The sequence below is a fragment of the Uloborus diversus genome, chromosome 1, assembly GCF_026930045.1.
Source record: "Uloborus diversus isolate 005 chromosome 1, Udiv.v.3.1, whole genome shotgun sequence".
In the NCBI taxonomy this organism is placed as follows: domain Eukaryota; kingdom Metazoa; phylum Arthropoda; class Arachnida; order Araneae; family Uloboridae; genus Uloborus; species Uloborus diversus.
This window is the reverse complement of record NC_072731.1, coordinates 223,760,017-223,784,504: the sequence shown is the minus strand read 5'-3', so window position 1 is coordinate 223,784,504 and position 24,488 is coordinate 223,760,017. Positions and strand designations below refer to the sequence as shown.

The window sequence follows — 24,488 nt, the reverse complement described above, 5'->3', positions numbered from 1 at the left end:
AAATCTCACAACAAAAAATAACTTCAAAAAATTAATAGCTTTTTATCATTACATCTTGGAAAGAAATGTTTGAACAAAATTTATAGATAATAATATGATAATAGTCATTTTCTTGAAATGGATCAATAATGTAATGACGTTCACTTAAAGTTTTTAATTCGTTTGTGTCGGCGATAGTCTATAAAATAATGTTAATGCTTGGCTAACTATTTAAGCTTTAAATAAATCAGGAATAGTATATTTGAACTGATTATTTTCTCGCAGCGAATATTATTAACGTTTAATATTACTTTTGGTTTTTATTTTTCAGTCTTATATATAAGGGGCCATCTTCTTATATTTCGTTGGTTTGGTCCGAAATATTGTTACAGTGCATTCCACTACAGTGTCCACACATACACGTGCAATCGAACCTAGCTTTACGACAGATAAAGTTTGAAACACATAATCTTTTCAATTGCAAGATACAAATTGGAGAAGTTCACTTGAAGCAGAGGTAATCTTCATGAACTTAGGAATCAGTCTGTTGCATGAAGTATAATGCCAACCCCACTCTTCTGGGGGAAGTTTAAAACCTAACCAAGTTTAAATCTGGTGTTGACCCTAAAAACTCTGGTGGAAACCTTAAAAAGATGTTGTCGAGTGACGTCTGAAGTTGGTGGAAGTTTTGATAAATCAAAAGTGGACTTAAGGGGCATTTTTGTGATTACTTGCTTTTCAAAAACCTTTATTCAAACTTGGTTAGGTTTTAACCTTCCAGCAGAAGAATGGGTTTGGAAATATATTTCAAGCAACAGACTGATTCCTAAGATCATGACAATAACCTCTCTGCTCCAAGTGAAATTCTCCTACTAATATTTTGCAACTGTAAAACATTGTGTTACAAACTGTAGCTGTCGTAAAACTGGGTTCGATTGTACGTCTATGTGTGGATACTGTAGTGGAATGCATTGTAACAATATTTCAGACCAAGCCAACAAACTGTTAAATGACCCCTTATAAAAGAAAAATTGTAGTTATAATAACTTGATGCCTTTTTTTTGAATGCAACCTGTATTTTAGAAACTAGTTGCTACATAGTCCTCCAGTTGTAACATTTCGCAAAACAACGGTTCACACTGATCAGTTTCATGGACCGGATGTGACCCGTGGGACGTAGGTTGGACACCACTGGTTTATAATATTGTAAGAAGAGAAATAAAAAAAGGAATACTCCAGTATTATCATTAGTTTTCGAGCTGTAAGCGTATAATCATAATACTGCTATTGCAATGTTTCGGACGGGGCGGGGGGGGGGGGGGAGAGAAGCAATAGAGGTAGGGACTTAGAGTTTTTTTAGTGTATACTTAGTATACTAACATCTTGAAAAAAAAATCAGCTTTCCCCTATTTAGTTGGAACACGAAAAGCGTTAATCATAGTACTGCTCTTGCAATGTTTCGGAAGGGGTGGGGAGGAAAGCCAGAGGGGTGGGGATCTGAGCTTTGCACTTTTTCAAAGAATACATTACATACTAACATCCTGCCAAAATTCAGCTTTCTCTTCATTAGTTGCGACACGAAAAGCGTACAATCATAGTACTAGCAGTGTTTTGGAGGGGGTGAGGGGGGGAGAAAGTGTGGTGGGGGTCGGGACTTCGTACTTCTTTAAAGAATACATTATGTACTAACATCCTGAAAAAATTCAGCTTTCCCCTACTTAGTTGCGACACAAAATGTGTATAATCATAGTACCCGCTATTGCAATGTATCGGAAGGGGTGAGGGGAAAGCAAAAGGGGTGGGCGTCGGGACTTTGTGGCTTTTTAGTGTATTTTATGTACTAACATCCTGCCAAAATTCAGCTTTCCCCTAATTAGTTGCAACACGAAAAACGTATAATCACAGTACTGCTCTTGCAATGTTTCGGAGGGGGGTGGGGGAGAAAGCAAGAGGGGTGGGGGTCGGAACTTTGTATTTTTTAGTGTATACTTTATGTATTAACAACCTGCAAAAATTTAGCTTTCCCTAAATTTGTTGCGACACGAAACCTTTATTGACTGGGCTATATAGCGATCTCTAAAGCCAGTCCGCTTAGGGTTCGTTCAAGCAGGTTTTAACTGCAGTTAAAAAAAAAATAAATAAATAAATCAAAAGACTTACTTTAATAGTAAAAATGAGAATCCTTCCATCTGAGACCATGTTGAGGAACAAAGACATTGCTTCATCTTCATGCGGAGAATATGTGTCAAACATACGTTGGGCCATCACACTGCCCTAATTTAGAGGAAGAAACAATTAATATAGACCCAATTTTTTAAGAAAGAAAAAATATTGAATGATTTGATTAGTTTTTTCTAATGATTTATCCATTAATTTTGAAAATATTTCAGAATATTACACTAGGGTGGTCACAAAAAATCGATTATCGAATTTCTTCCTCGGCACCCCCCTAAAATGTGCCAATGGACTAGAAAACATGATTTGCAAATTCTCAGCTCAATCCGATAATATTAACACATGCCGCAAAGAGGCTAAAGTTACAAAAAACAGTTATTTTTAGCAAAAAATCTTAGTTTTTCTTCTTTAAAACCAAAGCTTTTCATCCTAGAAACTTCGTTCTGGTCTCATTTTATAGGAAATTTTATTCTCGTGATGAGTTATCTTATCCATTTTTTAAACAAAATTTATAGAACGTTTCTTGGTATTTTTCAGGTCAGGTCGTGGAAGATATCATCAATAAGGAATTTTCATGCAAATACCTAAAAGCACTACAATCTTCAATTACATTTATTTGCTCTTGGTTAATTTTAATTTATCCATTAAAAAGGCTTCAGTTGGAGGTACTTTAAATATTAAATGCGACAAATTACTGATTTAAAATAAAGGAACTAAGTAGTTCAGAAGAGAAAGCAGTGTTACAAATTACAAAAAAGAAAAGAAAAAATAATGCATTTTTATTGCATACACTGTCAAATTATACATCATTATGTTATTACTTTTCATTGAGAAGTTAAAGTGGTAATGGCTTCGATTATGACAGATTTTGATGAATGGAAAAATGTGCCTGCATTCGAACATAACTTGTAATAGAAATTGTCATTAGTTAGAAATTAGTTTTACACCTGTTTCAGCTGTGCCATTGACAACCTTTAACTGTTTACTATCTTTTTAGCTTTAATATGATATTGGTTTTCACACTATTCATCAAGATCAGTATTTAAAAACTATGTACCGATTTCGAATCTCTTTAAAAAATTGTATATCTTAAAAAGTTGGAGGAGAAATGAAAAAAATCTACTTCTTTGTCCAATAAACTAAGCTTCTTTAAGATTGAGCTGTGCTTTTGTATCCCTATCATCACAACCATCTTCATTATCTCCTACTTCGGATTTTAATTTTGCAGCCTTCTTTGTTTTGATAATTTATTTTTCTCCCTAAAGTATCATCAAAAAAGGGAAATGCAACCTTGTCTGAGTTCAGGGACCACAAATGGTTAATTATTTTAGGTAGTTCTGTTCCTAGATCATCTTCATAAATACTCTTGTATTGAACCAAAGATTTTACTAACTGTAGATCTTGGTTGGGGGTCAAAGCTGGATCGCAGACAATTAGCCGTACTTTTCCGTAAATATTGTTGATAAACAACCAAATATCTTCAATACTTTTTATCTTTAAATCGATTAAGGAAAGCTCATCCCTGAGAGGATACATTTTTAAAGAATATATGAGGCAGTGAGAAGCAAAGAAATGTAATTGCGGAAATTAAAATTTTCGAGATAATGATTACAAATAATAGGGGAACGTCTCCTCTGCTTAGGGGCAAGAGATGGTACTAGTAGCTCTGGAAGGGGCTGTTATATTGCATGATTTAGAAAAGCAGTTCAATGAAAGTCTACCTAGGATCTGCACTTTAAACGCATTTTATAAGGAACTTTAAAAAGTCCACTTACATCCCTTTGCTTTTCACTACGTCATATGGCCTTTGCCATCCATCTTGTGTGATGAATAGCGCCAGGTACTCGAAAAGTAACATTGTTTGGAAAAAAACTCCCTAAATAAGTTAAGCAAAGTGGAATGAACTTCTTATAGGCATCCCTAATCTGCTACTGTTTTCATTTCTCAAAAAGAAAGCTTGGAATTTCACCTTGATTGCTTATTTTGTTTTTGAATCTTCTATACTTGCTTTGAATTGCTTCTTATCAATATCATTCATCCTGAAAAATATCTGGTTGAGGACCAGTGGACGTACCCATTTTGCAAATCAAAACTCCTTTTCAAACCAACTTCTAAGATGTTGAAGCAACTAGCTGAATACAAAAACTTTTTCTTTAACAAACTGTACTCCTAAAACGCAGATTTGTACTGAAGAAAGGAGCCATAAAATGACTGTCATTTTAACGAAAGCCCTAACAAGTCCTCATCTAAGAACACAGGCCACTATCCTGGGAATCTAAGTTTTTTCCTTTCTCTGGGGGGGGGGGGGGGGTTGAAAACCCTTGCAAGACTGGGATTTTTAAGCTAGTGTTTAGCCGCTGACCACCGAGGAGGAAAGCAACGTTCCGTATTTATGGCCTCTACAGCTAATTTCAGAAGTTTTACGCAGTTGTTTGTTTTGGCTTTGAGTTTTAGAGACATAACTATAGTACAGTGAAATCCTGTTACAACGAACTTCAAATTACCAGAAATTTTCTTCGTTGTAACGAGGTTTTTAGTAGTAATGAAATTCAAGCAACGTATGGAAATCAAATTGGAGCTAAAAATTTCTTTCGTTGAAACAGATATTTCGTTGTATCAGTATTCGTTGTAACGGGATTTCACTGCATATATTTCTGATAATATTGCTGTTTTTGCTCTGATAGCTTAACATTGTAAGGGGGTTACAACCATTAACTAAAAGAAACAATACAATTTATATTATAATGTTTCATTCTTTTTACGCGATTTTGAGGTTTTAGCGACGACCTGACTTGAAAAATCCTGAATAATTTTCAATGAATTTTTACAAGAATTTAGATGAAATTAGACTTAAAGAGAAGAAAGTTCTCTATAAAATGAGACCAGAACGAAGTTTCTAGAATGAATAGTTTTGGTTTTACCGATGAAAAACTACGATTTTTTGCCAAAAATTGCCATTTTTCGTAACTTTAGCCTCTTTGCAGCACGTGTTAATATTATCGAAATGACTTGAAACTTTGCAAATCACATTTTCTGGTGGATTGGCACATTTTAGGGGGGTGGTGCCACAAAAGATTAGTTGAAAAAAGTTTTTCCCCCATGTACCTTGTGAATACCCTTGTGAAAACCCTAAAGGATTTTTAACATTAAATCTTTTTTTTTTTAAAGTTTAAGACAAAAATATAGTTTCAGAAGGCAATTTCTAACATATTTGAAATTAAATTTATTGTAATTGCTTGAGATATTTTTCTGTTGAAGAAAATATATACACTAGTGTTTGAAATTAAGAGAATGCATATTTTGTCGAACCTCATGCGAAAGAAATGAGCGAAATGTAAAACCACTGCTTCGAGACATAGATGTAAATCTTGTAACTTGACTATCAAAGCGCACATGTGTCTGGGAGTGGAGTCAATATAGGAATAGGCTTGGTATTGTAAGCGCTCAACATAATGAGCATTACGCAACTTGTTTGCTAGCACACCCTCGGCTAATTTCTTGGTTTTTTTTTTTTGCAGCAATCAGTATTTTCTGATTCTAACAGTAAAAATAAGTAACTACCAACGTTTAAATGATTGATTGAGGTAGAGAATTGTGGGAAGGCTAGACTAAGGATTAGAGACGTACCGAGTACTCGGTAACTACTCGGGTACTAAGGCCTACTCGGCCAATTTGCCGAGTACTCAGTACTCGGCCAAATTCTGATCAGATACTCGGCCAATACCGAGTAGTTGCAAAAAATTGAATATTGTCCAAGACAGATACTTAAATTTATAAAAAAAGAGCAAGCATTATATTTTGCAATCATTTACAATTAAAATTTATAAGTCAAATTTAAATTTTGAGAATAATGAAGTTTGTAATGCTTGAATGGAATAAATCTTTATTTTAATGTCCCCAAAGTTAATAAAACTTATTAAAAATTATGCAAAAAATGTAAGTATAGAAAACATGGAATTTTTATATTAAAAATGGATTTTTGCTACAAACAAAAATTCGTTATAAAAAATGTAAAAATAACTTTGCTTAAAAAATAAAACAACCTTAAAAGTACAGTGCAGAAACTCTGCAGACATGCGTTTTGGCATTACAAGGAATTCCTTTTTCAATGCACAAAATGGGGGCTCGTAGATTTAAAGGCATCCGACAAAAGTCGTATTTTTTTGTTGAATGTCCTTACATTCTTTAGCTCACATGTTATGCACTGAAAAAGACGTTCCTTGTAACGGGGGGGGGGGGGGGGGGGCAGAAACACGTGTCTGGAGTGTTCCTGCACATTTGTTTTATCTGCTTTTAAAAATGATTTATGTTTGGCAGATTAGAACTATAATTGATTGGTATACAGTGAAACCCCTCCTAACGGACACCCCTCAAAGGCGGACACCCCTCTTATGCGGACAATTTTTAATTCCCCAGTTCCAATGCAAATAACATTATTAAACCCCTGTCCTGCGGACACCTCTATATTGCAGAAAAAAAATTTGTCCTGTTAGTGTCCGCATTAGAGGGATTTTACTGTAATTTGTTTTAATTCCAACTTGATTAATCATACCTTTTATTTATTTATTTTTAATTTAAAAAATTATTTTTTTGTAAAATTTTTGACACAAAATTGTATATATATAATGCGTAGTTAAATTTCAGCAGCAATTTAGTTTTAAAAACTATTATATGGACAAGGAGGTTTATACTACTATTCCAATAAGTTCAAAATTCATCACATGTGTGTCGGTGGTTCTTCTTAAAACATAATTGGTACTTGGAACTCGGCCGAGTAGTGAAAGGCCGAGTACTCGGTAACTCGGTACTCGGGCCGAGTAATAAAAGGCCGAGTACTCGGTACTCGGCTACTCGGCCAAAGTGCTACTCGGTACGTCTCTACTAAGGATAGTCTCAAGACTAGGTTTGTAGTGAATTCAATTTAATGCTCAGTGTGCAACTTATGCAGACATTTCCACAATACTGGATCTATTGAGAGAAGGCATGTGTAAGGTCACTCAAGGAATGCTATGGCCATAGAAGATCGCCATTGGTCCAACATAGTGAGGTGTACAGGAATGTCTCAGCTTCTCCGCTTTCTCGGTGACTTCTTATATGTGGCCAAAGGGAATATATGTTTCAATATCGACTGTTTTCACTAGACTTCATGAGAGATGCTTGTTTGCCAGAAGACCTGCTGTTGTGAGTCTCGTTCACTGCTACACGCAGGAGACCCTGCTTGGCATAGTGCAAAGCGCATAGAGATTAGAATATGGACCAAGGGGGCAACCACTCTCTGTACCGACGAAGTACCAGTTCAGCTTAACCAAGGAATCTTATCGTACAGTCATACGGAGAGAAAGTCTTTGAAACCTTGTGCAAAAAGAAAATTTGAGCAGTTTCACAAAGGTGTACCTAGCAGGGGTGACACCCAGAGTAGGGTAATTTGTGGTGCCACCCCCCCCCCCAAACAAAATGCAAAAGAAAAAAAAGTACAATTTTATGAAAACAAACATAAAATTGACGCAATTTCTAGAAACAACTACATTTGTATTATTACAAAGTTTTAAGAAAGCTAATGTACAAAAGGCAAATAGAAATGGGTGAGGGTTCTTAGGGTTCGAATTTGTGGTCTTAAAACTGCTTTTTAGCAACATATTTTTTTCAAAAACTTGCAGTTCCACTTTGGGTGTCACCCCCCCAGACAGGTGAAACCCAGGGCAGATCCCCCACCCCCCTGTTGCGATGCCACTGAGTTTCACTAGTTTGCTGAAATTGGGTAGTAAAACTTCATCAATAGGAGTTAAATGATATTGAGCCTAAATTTTAACAACGTAAATTAAGAAAAGCATTTAAAAACCCAAGATTGCTAACTTGTTTTCAAAATCATGAGATTTATTAAAGTTAATGTAGAGTTATCCATTGCTAAAACAAAAATAAGCATTACAATTGACACGTAAAACTGCTATTCTAAGTTATCATTATTATTTCATTTCAAAATTTGTTACATTTATTTTGAATTTCACTTTCAAAATATCTTTTTGTGCTCTATATTTTTAAAGCTTTTCATTTAGCACGATTTTGAATGCTAATATTATTAGGAACATATACAGACCAAATACATGCTTTAGTACAGCTATAGTACTAATTATTATTATTACTATTATTTATTTTATTGACAATTAATTCACTTGAAAGTTGAGTGAAGTTTAGTTCATATCTGAGGCATATAATTATTTCAACTCACTGTAGCTTGGTTTAGGACTAGTACATGTATTCCTCTTCCTTTATTGTCTTCTGCATCTTCCAGAATCTAGAACATCATCAGTTTTTAAGCAATATCATGACTAAATGCTTGCAATAATATAAATACAGTGCAGAACCTTTTATCCGGGAACCAATAAACCGGGAAACCAGAAAACCGGCAACTTTTTCCCTACTTTCCCGTTATTTTTTTTAAATAAGCAATTTTGGCAATTTTTGAAAAATTAAGCTTTTTTTTTTCTTTTTTTGAAATACCAAAAAGAATATGAACGATTTCTTAATAAACAACATATTACTCACGCATAACTCGAGAAAATGTTTGCAAACACTAACTTAAAATGGTTATCCTTTATGCGGGTCAAAATTTCCGAAATATTTTCTTGAACTAAAAAGTACATTCGTAAGTTTGAAATTTTCGTGTTTTATTCTAATTGATAGCTAAGGAAATGAATATTGTCGCATAGAAAGCGAATTTTTTTTATACACATAGTAGAAATTTGCAGATTTAGGTTCAAAAACTTATTTTTTGCCCTTCCCTTCATTTTCTTTCGTTTTAAAACATCGAAAAGTGGTGGATTTTTTTTTTCTTTTCCAAACAGAATGTGAGGGTCTCATGTATTATGAATAACTTAAGTTTTTTAGTGTTTAAATTATTCTCACAATAATAGTTTTTTATATTTCGATATTCATAAGCATTTCTGAACTGTTTTCTTCTTATTTTAATATGCTTAATTATTTATTATATAGTAATTTAAATTTTACAAACAATCGGCCAATAGTGCTTTTTAGCAATCCAGAAAACCGGGAAATTCAGATATCCGGGATAGCGATGGTCCCGAACTTCCCGGATAATTGGTTCTCTACTGTAGTAATAAACTAAAAGAACAAATTAAAATAAAAAGCTTTAAATATCTAAATTAAACCACAAACGGTATAAAGCATATTTTAATCCTTGGTAAGTAAATCTTTTAAAACTCAAAATACTGAAATTTTATATTTTGTGTAAATTAATCAAGAAATTTGCATATAGTTTTAAGCAGGATGAATTGCACATTTGGCAAGGAAAATCTGAAGAGCTTTTTCATCTTTTAATTGTTTCACACAAAAGAGTAATTTAGATTAAGAGGCATATTTTTATTTCTAAATTTAGTGGGTAAGAGTAAAGTAAATCTAGTTGCAATTTCTTAGTCCTTCTTTCCTAGTTCAAGGATTTAATCAACATTTATATACCACTGGGCATGAATTAAAGTTTTTTTACTTGTCCTAAAACAAATATCAGCACAATCTGTGTTAAAGCAGGAGCCTTGAAAAAGAAAATGGTTTACACCTGTATCTGAGGTTAAAATTATAAAAACAACTTCAAAACTGCACAAATAGCAAATAATTCATAGGAGAATTAATGGATGAAAAGAATTTTAGCTTTTGCCAGATGTCTTTCAATCAAAAGCTTTTTTTCTTTCTTCTTTAGCATTGAAAATAAAGTATTTCTTGCAACCTCAAAACATATGCTCGCAGTTCTTATTGCGTTTTGCATTTTTAATGTTGATTTGATTTTTAGCTATTCCATTCCACTCTTTAATGCATGTTTGCACATAATTATCCATGTTAAATCTAATATTTTGACTGTTTTAATCAATAGTACAGTAGTAATTGTCATAGCACATAGAACTAATGATGGAAGAAGTTGATTATTTAAATAATTAGAAAATATTTAGCTTTTTATTGAACCTTCAATACTTTAAATTGACGTTACTTAAGCATTTAGGACTCATTCCGATTCAAGTTTTTAGAAACTGCTGTCTTTATTTTAAAGTAATCCAATGGCTTGGTCAGTAGATTCAAAGCCTTCTGTGTTGCAGGACATGGATGTTATCGGTTGGTACAGCACTTCCTATTTAAAGTAGTTAGGTCTGGCAACTATCCATAGGCAAACTTCCATACTCAGCAAACTAAGCCAAAAATGAGCTCACAAGATAGAGGGTTATTTGGTTTGCAATCAAATGACTAAAATGATTTATGCTAATTGATATTTTTAGGGATTGCTGCCTTCCTTGTAACAGGGATTTGTAGGGAGTTTTCATTGTTCTAATGGAAATATTTCAGACCTGCTGTCTTTTTACTGAATGAGATTTTTAGAACTACTGATGTTGTTTCGGAACAGCTGTCCTTGTTTTAATGACGATTTTAAGGTACTGTTATCCTCACTTTGATGGGAATTTTAGGGATTGTGGTATCCTTAGTCTAATGGGGACTTTCTGGATCACTTTTCTTTGATAAGGGGTGATTGAGACGAGAGTTCAAAAAGTCTAGTAAAATATCATTCTTACACATATAACTGTTTTAAACTTTTTCCTTTTCCCTTTCTTAGAGAATATAAGCGAAAATATCTCATTACTAGCTGAACATTTCTAAAAATGATTGATAAAAAAAGAGAAAAGCTGCACAATTGCTCCCATTGCAGTAAAATGTTTCAAGTATGAATAGAGAAGCAAGACTCACAAAAGATAGGAGTTTCCAACTTACAAACAGATATCTGAACTTTCTTTGGAGCATGCAAATAGGAATGTTTATGGAGAACAGATATTACTTAAGAGCTGCTGGCCTCATTTTTATGAGAATTTTTGGTGAGTGCCATCTTTGTTTTGCACCCACCCCTACAGGTGTCCTGGGTGCTGAAGTTTTTGGTTTGAACGCTGTTTTAAGCATGCATATCATTAAGTTTTTTTCATATTATGTCAAACAGAATGGCAAAAAGTACTTACAGTGGTACCATCAACTGAAACGGATACTTTTGACTGACTTGAGAGAACTTCTACAGTCAATGTTTTTGGCAAACTTTCTTGTAATCTAAAGCTGTTGTGGCGTTTTTCGCCTCCGCCTATGCCATCTGAATCGCCTGAAAAATTAAATAATTTTGTGTGAAGGACCACAAAACCAATAAACGATTACAGATAAAATCTTTTGCAGAACTTTAACTTGAAAATTTATAGAGTTATATATATAGCAAGAAGGTTAAATTACAAAACAAGTAATTGGAGCAAATACCTAAAGACGGAGAGTCTTCTTGCAACTTTCGACTTGTGTCCAAAATGAACAGGATATTTATAACAACAGTAATCATTAAAACGACTAAAAGCAGGAACTGGAAAAAAGAAAAAGTAACTGAGAACTGTTAAAACTAAACATTGTGTAAAACACATTCAGATTAATCACTGAAATATATTTCTGTTGGATAGTTAGTTCTTCCTGCTTTTCAAAACAAAAGCAGACATATTAAATACATCAAAAATAGAACTTCTTTCTTCACTATTTGAAGAAAGTAAATGAATTTTCTTAATTTATATTACTTTACATAACTACTGTTATACATGAACCATTGATTAAAAAACATTTTTCAAGCTTAGACAATGAGAAGAAAAAGCAATCCAGAAACTTTAAGTTAGATGAATTAAATAAACAGCAATAAGCATCTGTCATATTTCAAGTGTTTACTAGTGGTACCCGCACGGCTTCGCCCGTAATAGCAAATTAAAAGGTCTTTTGGTTCGCCTGTATATTCACAAATGATGTGTAGTGAATTTTCTCGCCAATTGGCTTGTGCCCACGTTACGGTTCCACGTTATGATAATTTCGTAATTTATTCGTCCATCGTATGATAGTTTTGTTCTTAAAATTGGAATAGAAAAAGAACAAAAACGAATTTTCGAAAAATCGCTTCGAGGTGCACACCCCCATGCTACATTCTAACTTTGTGCCAAATTTCATGAAAATCGGCCGAACGGTCTAGGCGCTATGCGCGTCACAGACATCCTACAGATATCCTACAGACATCCAGACATCCAGACATCCTCCGGACAGAGAGACTTTCAGCTTTATTATTAGTAAAGAAGTTACACAGTACATGTTACATGTGAACAGTACATGTCACATTTTAAGATTGTTCAACATTGTAAACTATCTTAAAATTTAAAACAAAACAAAGTAGTAATAAATGGCAAATTCTTGAACATTACCAATGTTCTTAATTTCTGCTATACCCCCCTCGGAAATTATTTTAATATAGATTTCAGATTTCTTCACTTTGTTCTTCGTACTGTAACATAAAAAAAGTAACATTTCAAACTTAAATTGCACTTTTATTTTGTCTAATTCAGCCAGTAGCAAAATTAACTATCATACCTTTTTAATTAATTTCTCTAATGATATTTTTTGTTAACTATCTAACTTACTTCCTGTCATTGTTGCCTTTTGGCAGTTTTTATAAAGATTAACTTTATAAAAGCTTCTTTTTGCTAAGCGTACATTTCGATGGCTATGAGGTGTAGCCATCGAAATGTAACTCAATATTAAAGAGTACAAGTTATGAGGTATCACACCTTAGCCATTGATTTGGTTGGTTCTTAATTTTTATTTTATTTTAAATCGTGAATACGCGATCGTTACAATATTTGTTGAGAATGGTCAAAATTATTTCAAGCACATAAAAAAGCATTTATATGAAACATACTTCCTAAATTTTCAAATTACTCTTTTCCTCACAATCTCTTTGAAGAAAAAACAATATGAGGGAAGGATTATTAGAACCATTCTTTAAAATAAAAAACAGCCATTGTGTACAACCGAACCGCAATCAATTTGGGAAAGACCATGCATAATACTGATGTGTTTGAATGATGACATCACCAGCATCCACACTTCACCAAGAGCAAAAGAACAAAAGTACTGAGTGCATGTTTACAGATTAGCACCATAATATTATAATATATTTTTGAGACATTCCTTTACAATAAGCAAACGATCTTTCTGATTTGTTTGTGAAGAAAGATACCATTGTGGAAGTGATGTAATTATGGATGCAATTATGCCCTACAAAGAACACTATAAAATGATTAATGAATGCCAAAATACTATCATAACCAACAATTTTGTTTATAAAAGTAAGTTCATTTAAAAAATTAAACTTACATCATGGTTTCTTCATGCACTTCGGACATACATATCGACATAATTACACATTCAGCTTATTATGAAGTTATCTATCACATGACAGAAGAAAATTTGTTTCAATCCCTGGAACCTATTTTAACACTATTAGGTCTTAATTTATGCAGCATTTTCGTGGAATGCAACCCTGACGTAAAACGAGGGTCTCAAGTACATACAATTATAACTATACATAACAAAGTCTTTTATATGAGCTAAACGAAGTACCTGGAACAACTTGGAAAGCAACCTTCGAGGAGGCACTTGACGTAGGTACATGACTGGAGTGAAAAGAGTGGCACTTCTGGGCACAAGTGGCTGTACTCGGGGGTTGGATTTCCAGCCTTCCTGCGCTCGCATAATGGAGCATCCAGGAGTCATTTAGGATGCTCACTCATGGTGAGATGCCAGCGCAGTGGCCCGCATGCAGATTGCCGATTCATTTTCTGCAAAGCAATTCCAAATCAGTGATCACTATTGATAATAACAATAAACAATGAACAGCTATCAATATTACATGCAAAAAGTAAAGCAGCATCTACAAGACCATGGTAGTTAAGACTGCACCCATTTGCCAATGCCACAAAAATATCATGAAAACGAGCTGATGTGTTGTGCATCACATTATTTACTTTTACTCCATGTCATTTCCCCATTATTGGCAATTTTAATGTGATTCAATAGTTACTTATAGTCTAAATATCACCAACAGTGGCCAATTTGAAACCAAATTAAAAAAAAATGGCCAAATTTGTCGCCAAGTTGGCGACCAAAAGACTGGCGATATATCGCCAACTGTCCGCCAAATTATAACACCACTTGAGTATACATCGAAATTAACAATGATTTCTCCCAAAAAGGGGCAAAAGACCCCTTTAGAAACACCCGAATGCAACAAAAAAGGGAGGTGCACAACTAGACCCCACTAGGAGTCTACGTACCAAATTTCAACTTTCTAGGACATACCGTTCTTGAGTTATGTGACATACATACGCACGTACATACAGACATCATGAGAAAACTTGTAATTAACTCAGGAATCGTCATTATTGATATTTTACGTGTCTATATGTTCTTAGACACTTATCTACGTGTGGTCGAGTCGAAAAAAAACTCAATATTTATCCAGGAGTGAGTGAAATGGAAATTAAGGTCGATTTTTGAGTGAAAATTTTTTTGCGCATACAATACTTTCTTTTTTGTAAAAGGAAGTAAAAAGAAATACATGTAAACTGCTATTGCTCTGTTTCCATACAAAGGAAATTTTCGAATGAATTTAAAATGCATGAGTTAACTGTTTTATTAAAAACTAAACAAACATTTTAGTCAAGTTTTTTAGACACCTACATATCTTTTAGCATGAAATCTCTGGTGAATCACTAGATGAGCAATGGAGTATTTTCAGTTACATTATTTTAACCAAGATTCTAGAAATCATAATCAGTAGATTTTTATGTAGGCACAGTTGCATGAATGCAACAGCACTATACAATATAACTCAATCATAATCAGCTTATATGAACCAGATTACATATTCAACAAAAACAGTTCATCTGCTAAAACTTTAAGGTAAAACAACAGAACATGCTTAAACATTGAACGATGCTTAAACCTCTAATTGTGTAAACGAAAGGAATCCCAGTAGTTAGAAGAACTGTTTCAGCACTGCTCAAGAGTTCATTGTCTCATTTAAAAATAAGCTATTCCTTCGTATATATTCAAAAAAGTTAAACTTAACAAATAGTGGGATAGAAGGAATAAATTTACAAACTACATCTACATGATATGGCACCTAAAGTCCCTGCACTACCATTTACTTGGTTTATCAGTTTTAGATATCTGGGTTGACCCAGACAAATGGGACTTCAGGCAGTGTTAAAAATAAGAATTTAAATCTCCAAGCGTCTTGATGATGCTTCACAGGCCATTTCACAGTATTTTGACCAAATGTAGAGTCCGCAACATGACATTTTTTTTTTTGCCATAACTATTTAATTTACTGTTTGATTAGCACAAAATTTTATTTTGTGATAATCCTACCAACACTTAAACTTAACAATGCACACAAATTAGCGCAAAATTTTATTACCAACACGTAAGTTCAAAATAAAAGTGTGCTAATCAAAGAATAAATTAAATAGTTATGGTAAAAAAAAGTGTCATGTTGCGGACTCTGCATTTGGACAAAATACTGTGAAATGGCCCTAATACAATTATCTAGGCATAAAAATGAACAACCTGGGTGCCATTTTTAATTAATCAAATATATATGTGTACGAATTATGAAAATAAAATAGAAATGCTACACATTGCCGACACAATATTTAAAAAATCCATGCAAAAAAAAAAAGATTGCTTAATTGCTCAAAGATAAAATTTATTGTATTTTAAAATTACATTTAGAGATTTATCCCTTTGGATAATCACAGCTCTTGAAAAGCTTCTGAGTGATTCAAAACATTCTTCAGGCATCAAAGTTTGAAATCTAGGCATCAAATAAAAACTATCAAAGTGCGACCAACAACAACCCCTTATTTCTAACATTGACTTAAGGGCAGGGTTCGAAAATATCCGATATTTTCAATCAGCACAAAATAAAGCCTTCAAAATAGTAAATGCATCCTCAAATCATTTATCATTTTCTTATATTATTATTACAATTTGAAGACTTAAAATTAAGGTTTGTTTCATTATTTATACTGAATATTTTATTTGATATTTTTATCAATTTCAATGAAGTTAATTTAGCATTAGCTGCTTTACTCATTTTTCTTCTGTTGGCTACTTTTACACAGTTATATGATTCAGAAATAAAAAATATGCATTAGTCGGTGCAGTCATAAGATATTTTCTTTTTTTCTGATCAACATTTATTATTTAACTAGGCACTTTTAATATGAATTAAAATTGTTACATTACTAATGGTAAAAATGAATATATGGGGAATGAATGAAAGGGAATATACAGTAGAAGACCGTTATAACGCCGACCTGTATAACGCAATTCTCTACAAACCGCACTACTTTTCAGAAGTAAACAGTAGGTTTTGAAGTTTAAAAAATCCCTCAGTTTTGCTTTGCAAAAATAAAAATTGTTAGGAAAATTAAATTTTGAAAGTTTTCCATCTTATTTCAAAGCTTTTAAATTGAAAATGAGTACTCATAGTAAACAGAAAATACTAGATGGCTCTTGAAAATGCAGCTGTTATGCAAACCATGAAGCTAGCAGAAGTGCAGGATTTTGATTGTGAAACATCATATTTATTTGTGAATAACTCATTGTAATATTGGTGCTTTAATACTTATTGCAGATAAAACTCATTCTGAAGTGCTAATATGTAGATATATTCTGAATATTAGTTTCAAAATTTGTGAAATGATCTATATAACGCAAAAACCTGTATAACGCAAAAGCTCTGGTCCCAAGGTGTGCGTTATAACGGTCTTCTACTGTATATTATTTTGCTCTATTAATGATGTATTAATACATCATTAACTTTTTGGTTATTTTTAATAATCAATGAACAATATTACGATAATTAATACAATTTTTGTATTGAAAATACCGCAATTAAAAAAATAAATATAAAAAATTTCAAAATATCATGAAATTTTCAAATATTGGATATTTTGCGACATATATCATGATATGTATCGACTGAGATATATCAGCGAATCCTGCTTAAGGGACAGTTAAACACTAACCTCAGGAGGAAAAATTGCTTCTACAAGTGATAAAAGGCATTTTCTTTTACAAATGAGCTATCTTTTTTTTGCCTACATGTTGAAATTTCGATTTTCAGAGAAGTCAAATCAAAAACTAACGTTAAATGAAAATTCTTTAATGTTCATCATATTAAAAGAAAATGTTGCAGTGATTTTGCTTTTATAGTTGATTTCTCTTTCTTATAGCAATGGGTGCTTTTTGTTTGATGAAAGAAATTAAAATCTTTTAATTTAAAACATCAGGAAGAGTTGTTGGGTTTCTGTGACACGAAATGTTCGGCCCGTTGAAGAAATGGCATATTCAGTTTCTGGACATAACAATGTTTGCACTAAAGGAGTTCAGATCGAAATTCAAGGTGCTCAATTTAAAAACCTAACTATAATAAATAAATCATATAATAATGTCCAAACATACTCTTTAGGGAAGAAAATTATGGAAGTTAAATTAAAGAGCATAGAGATGACTGGCTACTGTTTCAGTTTTTAACGAACTGTCTTGTACAGCATTTACTTTGTAACCAGTTATGCCAAAATCTCAAAAAGAGAGAAAAGGAACTAAGAAAAATAAAAGCAGAGATTGATATTTTTTTCTCATCCATGCTTGAATTGATTTTCATGCTCAATTCATTTCATTGAAGTTTTCATGTAAAATTAAATTTATTAAAAAGTAAATTAATAATTAATAAATAAGGAAGTTGAATAAATTATAAGTAATTTCTGTTTTACCTAAATTTTAAAAGTGCTTATAACTAATCGATCAATTTTCTTTTTGCAGACTTCAATTATAAAAGCATAAAATCTGTCTTGACTTTTCTGAGCATATATGTATTTTACAAAAAAAACATAATGAGTTTTAAATGTATCATTTTGATTGCTTTCGACAAAAAAAAATATTTAAAAAAATTAAAAAAAAAAAAAGGAATACAATCAAAGTTACACCCAAAAAAAAAAAAAAAAAACTTTTTAACAAAAAAATTGAACCGACGAAAAAACTGAAAAGCAAAAAATAATAAACCATTTTAATTAAACCTTAATAACTAAGTTCTTAAACTGATGTAAGTATACCTAAGTATATATTTTTGTAATAATTTAGAGTTTTTAATTAACCTTAATAACTCAGTTCTTAAATTAATGTAAGTATACCTAAGTAGTTTTGAGTCGGTGCCAAACAAGCAAATTAATTATTTTTGTAAAGCGTGAGGCGCAGCGGTGACGTATGGCGACACGCCCCTTCGCCGGAAAATGCCGAGCGTTCACGAAGTTAAACCCGAACGTCGTCGAGTGGTCTCGAAGAAGCACGTGTCGAGTATTTGGCTGCTACTGAGCTTTTGCCTCATATACAACAGTCAAAATGTTTATATCATTGTTCATCATACTGAAGAAGGATTTCTCATCTTGTTAAAAGCTCAAATAAATGGTTTTGTGGGTCATAGTATTATTCAGCGTAAGTATGGCATAACAACTGTAGCCGTTAATTGCATACATGATCCTGAAGATTTTTCTCACTGGTTGTTTGCCTCTCTCGTGCGAGGTCCCAAAGGTTTCAAAGCTTCAACGAGAGGTACTTTTTGTTGTATACGATCTACTAGTATTCATGATTTAATAATGGCGTGTGGAGGGAGCATTTTTTGAAACATTTATGTTTATCGCCGGACATTTCACATTACATTGCTAATTTTATTTGGTTATTTCTTTAAATTTAGGTAATTTAGGGATCTTTGTTTATTTATTGTTTGGCACCGACTCAAAACTACTTAGGTATACTTACATTAATTTAAGAACTGAGTTATTAAGGTTAATTAAAAACTCTAAATTATTACAAAAATATATACTTAGGTATACTTACATCAGTTTAAGAACTTAGTTATTAAGGTTTAATTAAAATGGTTTATTATTTTTTGCTTTTCAGTTTTTTCGGCGGTTCAATTTTTTTGTTAAAAAGTTTTTATTTTATAATTTTTTGTGGCTATAAGCTACTAATGTGGCTATAGTCTGTATGCTTATATTTTTGATTACTTTTAAAATAGCTACCTACCTTACTTTAGCTATTAACATATATATATATATATATATATATATATATATATATATATATATATATATATATATATATATATATATATATATATATATATATATATAATCGTATTTTAACAATTATCTGTTGTGTTACATAAATAATTTTTAAAAAGCAGGCTTTATATACTAACATGGGTAGGCCTACAAAAAATGCTGCTCGGATGAGGAAAAGATGTTTAGAATAATCTATTAATGAGTAAGAAAAAAGGTTGGAAGCAAACAGAAAGAGAATTACATTAACACGATCACAGAGAGTTTAGGTCAGCGCGAGGAAAAACTGTCGAGAATGAGAAGCTACAATAACGATAGGTTATTGCAAGAAGGTGATAAGCAGCGCGCTCGTCGTTTAGATATGATAAGAGAGCGACTTTCAAATGAGAGTGAAGAGCAACGCGCTCATCGTTTAGATCTGATAAGAGAGCGACTTTCAAATGAGAGTGAAGAGCAACGCGCTCATCGTTTAGATCTGATAAGAGAGCGAGTTTCAAATGAAATTGAGGACGAACGTATGCTGCCTTTTCATAAACCTGTGAAAAGTAATGCCTGGTCATACATGAAAAAAAGAACTTATATATACGGGTCGACTTGAGAACCTCCTCCGTTTTTTCGTCGGTTAAAAAACTAATCCTAATTACAAATACCAGAGATTGAGAGGTCTACACTGCCGTGGGCAGGTCAAAGGCCGTAACTGCATTTTTTTTTTTTTTTTTTTTTTTTTTTTTTTGCATTTTGTCATCTATTGTACGTTAGCTTTGTTGTACAAACTAACTTATTTGGTTTCCGCTGAAAAAAATATATAACTCCAACATTTTCTTATTGTTAGTACTACTGAATCCAACCCACATTTCTTCAAATATCTCGAAAACTCATTTCTGCAGATACTGCCGCTTACCTGCCCACGGCAGTACACACGAGAGACATACAGGTCTGAAGCTCATTCATTGTGAGCTTTTTTTTTTTTTTTTTTTTTTGTAATACCCAACTCAGAATCAAAAAATCTTGGAGTGAACAACTAATCACCCCCTCCCCCCCCCCTTAGGGTAGGAATTTTCCCCTCAAATTTATAGGGGAATTACTTCAGGCTATACCCTTTCTAATAAAAAAAGAATATTCAAAATCGGACTATTCTGTAAAAAGTTATGTGTGGTCATACATTAAATATATATATATATATACGTGTCGACTTGAGAACCTCCTCCGTTTTTTCGTCGGTTAAAAATAGTATGTCACCATCACTAAACTTCGCCCTATTTTTTCATACAAATCCTGAATATAAAAAATGTTTGACGACTGGCACTGAAAACTAACCCTAATCACAAGTACCAGAGATTGAGAGGTCTACACTACCGTGTGCAGGTAAAGGGCTATAACTGCAATTTTATCTTTTTTTTTTTTTTTTTTTTTTGCATTTTGTCATCATTGTTTGTACGTTAGCTTTGTTGTACAAACTAATTTATTTGTTTTCCGCTAAAAAAATATAATTCCAACATTTCCCAGTTGATAGTACTGAATCCAGCGCACAATTCTTCAAATATCTGGAAAACTCATTTCTGCAGATACTGTCGTTTACCTGCTCAAGACAGTACACACGAGAGACATACAAGTCTGCATCTCATTCATCGTGAGGTTTTTTTTTTTTTTTTTTGTTATACCCAATTCAGCATCAAAAAATCTTAGAGTGAACTACTAATCGCCCCCCTTTCCCCACCCTTAGGGTAGGATTTTTTCCCTCAAATTTATATAGGAACAACTTCAGGCTATACCCTTTCCAATAAAAAAAAGAATATTCTAAATCGGACTATTCTGTAAAAAGTTATGTGTGGTCATATATAAAAAAATCTGTGAGTGAACAACAAATCTCCCCCTTTTCCCACCCTTAGGGTAGGAATTTTTTCTCCAAATTTATATGAGACCAACTTCAGGGTATAACCTTTCTAATAAAAAAAGAATTATCAAAATCGGACTATTTTGTAAAAAGTTATGTGTGGTCATACATTAAAAATCTGTGAGTGAACAAAAAATCAACCCCCTTTTTCCACCCTTAGGGTAGGATTTTTTTTTCAAAATTTTTATGGGACCACCTTCGGGGTATACCCTTTCCAATAAAAAAAGAATTATCAAAATCAGACTGTTCTGTAAAAAGTTATGCGTGGTCATACATTAAAAAAAAAATATACGTGTCGAATTGAGAACCTCCTCCGTTTTTTCGTCGGTTAAAAATGAGTGAGAAATCGAAGTTCGTTTCAGATAGATTTCCAACGAATGCATTTATGAGACAAATGCCCTTTTCAGTGTCCATAAATTGAAAAATGAATAAACAAATAAAATAATTTTGACAATAAAACAAAAGAAGCTGAATTAGCCTTTTGCAATGGGGTCGTTTCGAAAATTTTAAAAGTATTTTTTTTCTGAAAGAGCATGATTAAAAATATAGGATCTAGCCATTTTTTAAATAATTTATTCAAGTTTAAATATTTTTACAAAAATACTTAAATCGGTGCGCTTTCATTGTTTACGTTTCTGTCGTGTGACATCACAAATGATGAAATACCATTCAGTGTTGCCATTCATGGAGAGAAATATTTAATTCGTATCTTTACTCACGTGTATATTGGCAACGATATGGTTGATAGCAAGCATAGAGCGCAATATCAATTCGCTTCTTGATTATCATAACGTGGAAACGTGGTAGAAAGATGCGCCAAATTGCATCATTTGTGACGTCATAAAGACCATGCTTTGTTTTTAAAATCGGATACTTAAAAAAAATTTAAAAATAACTGTTGGGAAAATGAAAGTATTTTCTGGGTCCATGTTATTTTTTTTACTCATTCTATCAATTTCAGTGACTAAAAGTAGTACTTTTGACTGAAGGAAACAACCCCATTTGAAAAAACAAATAATAATAATAATAATAAATGGTTTGGAACAAAATACTATGGAAAAAAAATTAAATTGCTCTCGAAATGATCCAGTATACAATGCATTTTGCATTTTGAGCATTGAAAATTCAATTGATTATTAAAAAGCTACTTTAATTGCTTTTTTCTAAGAGACTTCTATTTAGTAATTAAAACAAATGGCATCTTGAAAATAATGTCCGCAGGCAACAAAACTAAACTTTTTGCTAATAATAAAGAGCGATGTGAGGATATTCTAAAACGAAACATCCATCAATTCAACTACAACAGAAGAGTGTCAATTACAAAGAAACAACGCACGAAAAAACATCAACTTATCATAAAAACACCATCATTTGTCAAGCAATAAAATAACTAGATCCATTTTCACGAATACGAAGAGCTCTATCTAAAAAGAAAAATGGCTGACACCTTCATTCGTTGCAGTTCTGGAAGAAATATCGCCTGCGTATTATGTGATATTCAAGCTAATATTTCGAAGTCCGAGCTACCATCAGAGTAGATTTTCGTGACGAAGATTAACGAGGACAATTTAACTTTGCATCTTGAAAGTACCTCTTCGATGAACTTATGAGAATGAATCTTTGAAAATGGGTGTGGGAGGCAGCCACCTTTCGCTCTTCCGGGAAAGTTAAGAAACTTTTTTGAATGTAAAAAGAACCTGCCAATTCTCCGGTGCATTTTAAAGCTACTTTGAAAAACAATGATAAAAAATATTTTTTGGCATCGATAAATGGAAGAATGTCATTCAAGGAATAACAATCATTATATTCAGCCTTGAAGTTTGCATTCTTATTTTTAAAATGCTTGTTAATGATTATTTTAAACCCATAATTATCTAACACTTATGGCATAGTTGCGTTCAAAATAATCTGATGCGTACACCACTCACCGCACTACGAAATTTTTTACTTGTGGTCAATAGGGGAGAGTCGAGAGGAATAAAACATTTTTTTTTATATGCCGAAAAAAAATGTGAGAAATTATTTCTACCATGTCTAGTAAGGCGAAACAGGTGAATCAAATCTGCAAGATTTACCGGACAATCTAGAAATAATTTCTCACATTTTTTTTTCGGCATATAATAAAACAGCTGTCCTATTCCTTCCGACTCTTCCCTACGTTGATATGATTCATTAATTTTGGCTCTATCTAACAGCTATTCGCATTTTAGGGACAACTTTGAAAATACAATTCACAATGCAAAAAAAAAAAAAAAAAACATAGGTGGCTCGTATGGAGGGGGGGGGGGGGGACTGCTTCCTTATTTTCGAGAGTAAAGGGACTTTGCTCCCTCACTTGCTTTTTTTGCTTGCTTGCTTTTTTTGTGCCACTTTTCAGACTAAAAGTTTATAATCGATTGAAAAATGATTTTTTACAGGGTGGATTGCTTTTTTTTCCACCAAAGTAACAACTAAAAATTCCAAACAAAAATGAACTTTTCTCCTCTTTTTTCATAAAACTGGCCTGATTCTTGAAGCCATAGAATCATAAATGTTAAAAGCCTTTAATACAACCCTATTTGCAAAAAAAGAAGAAAAAAAAGAAAACCTTCAGGGGCCACGCCCCCCACCTCACACACTTTTTTTTTGACCTCCCCATTTTTTTTTTTTTTTTTTTTTTTTTTTGCACCAGCCGCCTATGTCGGGAAAAAACTAATAACGGAACTCGCTTATTGAAAGAAAAATGCATTAATGTCAACTATAAAACGATCATATTTTCAGTCTGTTTTTGTAAAACGTAGTTTACAATCAATTATTCAACCGTATTTTAAGAAACTTTTTCATTTCTTTGATTATTCTCTCGCTTTGTATCATAGAGAAAAACAATTTAAATGACATACTTTTTCATATCTGAGTTAAAAATTCTTTGAAAGAAGAAGCAGTGATGCTTTTGAGCAATTCCCTGATGCAGGTTCAAAACAATACAGCTCATTAGATCGCAGATGTCTAAATAAAGTCTTATGCTTAGATTTTTTTTTTTTTAAGTTGCCCTGTTTACTTGGCTATGAAATTATAAAAGAAATTTATGCTTATATCTTCGTGAATATAGTGAAACTTTTTCAAATATCCAAAGAGTAATTGTTTACAGCAAGCAAAGTACTCAGCGAAAGTTACAGCTAATTTCCTGCTTTTTACGATGCAGGATGATCAAAAGACCTTTTGAGTGCATGCGTGAATGCTTTTGTACTGATAAGTGTCCCAGCTGAAACTCTGAAACATACCCCGTAAGTGACAAAAGTTCCCTGGTCAGATATTTCGAAGTTGGAACAAATGTCAATTTTATTAGACTTCGGAAACAAACATCTTCTTTACTAATAATGAAGCAGAAAGTCTCTCTGTCCGGATCTCTGTCTGTCAGGATCTCTGTGACGCGCATAGCG

The 24,488-nt window shown here is 32.8% G+C and overlaps 1 protein-coding gene across 1 annotated transcript in view; it reads right to left on the bottom strand.

Moving 5' to 3' along the window:
- Positions 1-24,488, bottom strand: part of LOC129234177 (protein O-linked-mannose beta-1,2-N-acetylglucosaminyltransferase 1-like) — a 128,606-nt gene that overhangs the window by 40,273 nt on the left and 63,845 nt on the right. Inside the window, exons 3-7 of the mRNA XM_054868089.1 lie at positions 13,609-13,826; positions 11,443-11,539; positions 11,160-11,293; positions 8,381-8,446; positions 2,140-2,253 (exon numbers count right to left, since the gene is read on the bottom strand). Coding sequence (XP_054724064.1) covers positions 2,140-2,253; positions 8,381-8,446; positions 11,160-11,293; positions 11,443-11,539; positions 13,609-13,761 — 564 coding nt within the window. The 5' untranslated portion in view covers positions 13,762-13,826. The remainder of the gene's footprint in view (positions 1-2,139; positions 2,254-8,380; positions 8,447-11,159; positions 11,294-11,442; positions 11,540-13,608; positions 13,827-24,488) is intronic.